The sequence below is a fragment of the Bombus vancouverensis genome, chromosome 9 (genome assembly GCF_051014615.1).
Source record: "Bombus vancouverensis nearcticus chromosome 9, iyBomVanc1_principal, whole genome shotgun sequence".
In the NCBI taxonomy this organism is placed as follows: domain Eukaryota; kingdom Metazoa; phylum Arthropoda; class Insecta; order Hymenoptera; family Apidae; genus Bombus; species Bombus vancouverensis.
In genome coordinates, this window is record NC_134919.1 from 15,286,764 (window position 1) to 15,292,895 (window position 6,132).

At 41.0% G+C, this 6,132-nt stretch overlaps 1 protein-coding gene across 2 annotated transcripts in view; it reads right to left on the reverse strand.

Annotated features, from left to right (window-relative positions):
* Positions 1-6,132, reverse strand: part of Atf3 (Activating transcription factor 3) — a 28,953-nt gene that overhangs the window by 3,390 nt on the left and 19,431 nt on the right. The window contains exons 2-3 of one of the 2 annotated variants that reach the window (XM_033338056.2): positions 1,324-1,531; positions 345-481 (exon numbers count right to left, since the gene is read on the reverse strand). In XM_033338056.2, the coding sequence (XP_033193947.1) occupies positions 345-481; positions 1,324-1,507 (321 nt within the window). In that variant the 5' untranslated portion in view covers positions 1,508-1,531. Of the gene's footprint in view, positions 1-344; positions 482-1,269; positions 1,532-6,132 lie in introns of both variants that reach the window. The other variant, XM_033338055.2, reaches the window with a different exon arrangement.

A 6,132-nucleotide genomic window follows, 5' to 3' on the forward strand; every position in this document is an offset into this window, starting at 1 on the left:
TCTTTGGTTGAATTATTAATACGTAATCCTTAAATCAAATATTTCTTAAGAAGCAATTTCTTAATTTCTAAAAGCAGAGCATTTTCGTTTACCAAATAGCCGAAGAGTTTTGCACAGTACCTTATACATTTATAAAGAACAGCTGTATGAAAGTAATTTATTTTATGGTGTAGCGTTTGAGTTCTTGATGAGAGCAGTAACTGATAGAGAACTGGATGGAATGAGTATATCCGGTCTGACTTGAAAACCCGTGAAATCGATGAAACGGCGACTTACAGCGCGGATCGCCCAACATCACGACTGCTTTATCGTATTAACGAGAACAGTATGTGAAGGTTTCTTACTCCACCGCGGTTGTTGTTGTTGCTCGCTTCCTCCTCTTCCTCGTCGTCTGCACTCCCGTCTTCCTTCTTTGTCTTCTTTTTCGTGTCGTCCCCGGTCCCGTTGGCTCTCCTTTTTGTTTGCAGCGTCAACTTCAATCCTGTGATGTTCAAATACCAGTTAATCGCCTAAATCATTACTAAAAACGATAATATAAGACTTTTGGAATATAAAGTATCGCTCACCAAAATATTCCTAACGACCGTTCGACCGATCAATATATCATTGTCAATATTTGAAATTTTCAACATTATCGCACGTAAAAGCCACTGCAATGTTGAGAACTTTAGGTATTGACAATAATATCGATCGTCTGAACGTTCCTTCGATCTTTCTGCTTTTTTTCCAGCCATTCCTAAAAATCCATCAAACGAAAATGTTTTGTTTTTACGCATACGACTCTCTACTTCGTCGACAATTATTCTTCTCCAATTTTCCGCTATCTGTATTTTTACCATTATCTATCGTTCCGCTTTAAACACTGCGAACAACTCATTTTCGTTTTCTGACTAGCAGCACCTTTCTGACGGCCTATTTTTTAAATCGCTCCATTTATAACGCAAGGTAATTTATCTCGAGCCTATTCGCTCGAGTATCTGCACAAAATTTGAAAACCAGAGGAACACAGCAACCGAGTAGCATCACGAAGGAAATGTCTAAAGATCCTTAAAAATACGATTAATTACCGTTATTAGGATTACAATCGTAGAAAGTTCAAGACTCTCTGCGCGGTTACTGTCCCTAGAAAACCAGAATCGCTACCGAATCCCGGATAACCTTGGATATATAGCGAGTTTCGACGGTAAAAGAAAAGAAGAAGAGCAAGAAATTCGGCAACAAGAGAGGACCCTGTAGGATATATTATCAAGGCCACCACCGGATGGCTACCTTCTTTAATGAGCTGACTACAGGTGTGCTGAACGCTCGGTGGGCTCGGCTCACCGCTACTAGTCGAATCCGTACGGTCCCTGCTCCTCTCGTTCGTGTAACCCTCGAAGGGATTGGTCATGGCGATTAGGGAGTTTACGATTTCCGGTGTCCTTGGTGTGACCTCGGCCGCCGCGACACCGAGAAGACCCGCGGCAGCCGTCGGACTAGGGTTCACGTTCAGATTCAGGTTGTACATGGTCGATTTAGATTACCATTTAACCTGGAACAAGAACAGAGATTAAGAGTGCGGATGTGCGGTTTGATGGTTCGAGCTGGTTGGAAGCGAACGAAGTCTCTTTATGGCATTCGAGTTTCTCATAGCGTTACGTTTCGACGAAGTCGACGAGTATACCAATTTGTCGAATGCTTAGAGAAATGATGGCTATGAAATGGATACATATCGGTTTTATCATAATCCGCAAAATCATTTCGAAAATCTGTTAATCACGTTGGAAAGATTTATTCTTCGTATCGATTCTAGATCCTATCGAACGATTAACAACGAACAAGGACGGAACGCAGATTTCAGAATTTCCTTCCTCTATTTGCAAATCGTAAACAATCGTGAAACAATTCGAAGCACTTCTTTTTAATAAACGTTACTTGTGTACGTGGAGCTTATCGCAGGATCTTATGGCGTTAACGACTCCGCTCACTTCTTTAAATAATTATTTCCGTCGGAAACAAAAGAAAAGCGATCTTTTCTCACGCTCGATCGACAAACAAGTCCGCCGGTCTTCTTGTAATTTCGTGGAATTATTCAATGGAATAATTGAAAAATAAAGGGAACGAGGAGAATACCTACGAAACATAAAAATACAAAAGTCAGATCCGATTGTTTCTCATTTCTGTTTGCTTTATCTTTGATCGAATGTATTTCCAGAGAGAGAGAGAGAGAGAGAAAGAGAGAGTTTTGGCAAAAATGAAACGAAATCTCAACAGTTTGCCCGTTACATCCTTTCTACGACTCTCGAGGGAATTTCGAACGCCTGATAACTGCAACATCCTTGATTGCGGTTTTTCCCGGACTTCCAATTAATTAGAAAAGAACAGAGGTAACGGAAACTTGCCATTATCTTGAATGGTTTTTACAATCGAATTTATTATTAATTTAACACAGTCGAATGTACATAGGATTTCCATTATCTGTCATGATATATAGAAACAAACACGTATATCACGCAAAATCTATCTTTGTATCGTGGAATTTTATATACAATGAGCTTTACACGAGTTATTATACTTTTTCTTTTCTACATAATTCTTTTTTCATATACTTCGTGTATATTATTACGAAATTTTCTTTCGTGAATTTTTTCAAACGTTTCATACGAATTATTCTGGAAATTTGTTCAACGACTTTTAATTTTTATTCGAAATTAATGTCACAAAAATGACTAAAGACTCGATTTTACTCGATTTACGATTACGAGCTTTTCGGAAAAATGTAACTCACGATGCGATGCTCGAGAAACACGTATATTCGCTATCTACACGTGTAAACGTTAAGAGTTTAACAAACAACGTGACTCGCCGATACATGGAAAAGTAAAATAGTAGTTGGTTAATTTGTAGAAACGAATTAGCATATTTCCACGCGCGTTCAGCGACGATTCAACGATGGTTTACTGGAGCTAACTGGATCTCTATTCCCCTTATTGTGCAGTCTCCTTTCCGGGGAACGAGAAGTTTATTGATACGTCCTTGAAAGCGTGGCTATTGAGCTCGAATCAATGCGGGAACAAAGAGGAATTCAAACCGAATCGCGAAACGTTGATAACGAAACCGGAAACTCAAGATCCTTATCGATTAGCTGAAGCGCGACCAGTTTTCGATCAGCTGTCAGACGATAGAGTATTTTAACTCGACATTCGTCGTGAATCGCGCTGAAAATGATCAATTAAGAAATTTCTAAAAGTCGCGAAATATTCCCAAACCTATGTAAGACAAATACAGCATACGCTTGAAACACGAGAAACGTGCAAATACGAAAAAATGATCTCCGAATCTGCAGCGCGTCAACTTGCAGGAACTTGGTCGCAGCAAGTGATTTTAGTTTCAGTTTCTAAACTAAATTTCATATTCCCCCAAAAATCACATAGATGCAGAGAAAATGCGAATAAAAAACCACTACAAACCTCGTCGCAGGAAGTTGCAAAGCGAAACGTACTCGCGCCTCGTTTCAGCTCGCATATCCTCAAAAAGTTTCAGTTCTCCTGCTCGTTATCTCGGCCACAGAACCTGTCACTTTCCGGTAACCTTTCCAGAGGCAGCGCACACGCTTACGTAACACGATTGGCAAAAATAACGAGGCACAGAAGCGGCACGCAGGACGCGCGAAAATCCATCGTTGCGTGGAGGCGGAAAGGAGGCGGACGAAGAAGAAGAAGAGGAGGCCAGGAAGGGGAACGTTAAAAGCTTGTCAAACGGCCGTCAAAAATACATTTTGACGCGCGGACGGCTCCGCGTCGTGTGTCTGGCGTGTCCTCTAAAACGAAACGCGTCCTCCAGCGGAGGTTTGTTTTCGAGCGTCGAATTCTTCGGCCACCGGCTCGTTTCCAGTTGCCCAATCTCCTCTCCACAACGCACGAGGATCCTCCCTCTACCTCCGACGTTTCTGCCTCTCGTTTTGTGAGAGTGCCAGTTCGATGCACGAGAGTACGAAAGACGATAAGATGGAACAACAGAGAGGGAAATAACGTGGCGTTTCGTAAGAATTTTATCGTTCCGTATTCGGAGCCTAATGCCCTTGCAACTCCTCCTTCGCAACCTTCTACGGTTCCTTCGCCACTCCACCATCTTCCAAGTGGTCCTCGCGGGCCTCCTCGGCCTGGCATCCGCCGACCAAAAAGTCCACTTCCTCGGACCGGATCTGGTCTCCTACGGATTCGTCGGTTCGTGGCCAAACCAGCCGAGCAACGTATATACCCACTGACCTATATGCTGCCACGGGAAAACGAGTCAGGGATACACGAGCCACTCAGAAGTCACGTCGAACAGCTTGAAAGATCGAAAGGTAGAAGAAAGTGACAGCTACATGGTGAATTCTTATGGAAGTTCGTAATTTTTTCGAGCACGATTGAAACGGTAGAACCTCGGTGGAAGATCGTTTCGCCTATCGACTGTTACAGAAACCATTGTATGGATATTTTATACATCTGTACGATTGTTATCTTCTGATTTCCTATAAACGCGTAAAAACTTTGAATTAGCTGCGATCTAACTCGTCTCCTTGCTACGGACGAACTGACGAACGAAGGTGAGCGATTTCATTTTTAAGAATCCAACTATTCGCCGTGTTTCTTTTAACGAGAAGATAAAAGCCAGAAATGGAGGAAACAAAGGACGACGATTTCAAACGAACGACAAACGAGTGTGTGGGTCTAATTTCCTCTTGTCATTTTCCCTCGCGTATTTATTCACACCGATTAAACGGGAAGATGATAGAGAGGATGTGGAGGAATCCAGCGAATCGAGGCCACGAAGCGGAAGGAGGAAGAACGCTTAGATTTTGAAATTGAGCTCTACGAAAATAGTCGGCCGAGTGGAATCGCGAAACAAAGCGATACATTCTGCGCGTTAAGCCCGAATTTCCATTAATTAACTACTTCTACCTACATATGTATGTATCTCTTTTTCCATTTTTACACTCCAATCGGAGTTAAATAAATGTGAAAACAATCTTCGCCGAATGGTGCTTCCCGAGACATAGTTATTTTTCTTTCTTTCTTCTTTAGCGTTTTAATATACAACGTTGAAAATTGTTAAGAAAAATTATAACGAGGAGTATATTTCTCTAAATGTTTATTTTCCTTGTCGTTTAGTTATTTATTAGAAGACACTAAAACATTCTACGATTTTCTCTTCCTTTTTTTTTTTATTATTATACTGATATATTTTTGCAAGAGAGTTTCAAGCGTTCCAAGAATCTATCTCGTGATGTAAAAATATCTGCACAATACGATATTATGACACGAAAGACATAGAAATATTCCTTTAAATTACGTCAAGTACTCGATTCGTTTAACCGAAATGCTACTTCAAATAATCGATACTAATTAATCTTCGTTCCTGTTAAGTTCGTTCTACGATTTTCCAGCTGTCGGAGAGCTTTCCTTTCTCGTTTTATTATTCCATTCCATTTTCAGAAATCTATCGTATATAGATGTATAGTGTGAAATTTAGCTGTAACTTTAAAATAACTACGTCCGACAGATATCACGTACTATCGGATGATAAAAATTTCAGAAATTAGAATGTAGAAGATTTATTTCGAAGGTTCGAAGATTCTTCGAGAACGAACTTCCATCGAGAGTTTAAAAAAAAAACAAAAAATCGAGAACCGAAGATGCAACGGAAAGCTGTAACGATCAGTAAAAATCGTTCTGCAAACTCTTGAAAATAATCGGTCGAGTGCAACACACCGATCGAATACGTAATCAGTGCGCGCTTATGTAAAGCTCGAGGGGCGATGCAACGGATTGAAATAATAATCGAAGAACCGAGTTTGTTTGAATGGAAACAGGTGTCCGATCGAAGCCGTCGCCGTTGCACGCTGTTATAAAACGTATAAATAGAAACCGTTTGATTTTGATGTATGCCACGAACAACTCGGTATTCGGCTGATCTCCCGCCGAAACGTTTTCGGGAGACAATGCTTTCGATTGTTGCCACGCGGCAAGTTTCTTCGAAAACTCTTCCTCCGGCCATTTGACTTTCGTCAATAATCGTCGCTAAATCCTTGCCACGTTATAAATCGCGTTCGACTGTTTTCCAAACGCCACCCAAATATCTGTCAAATCTGAGAATCTGACAAAAGCG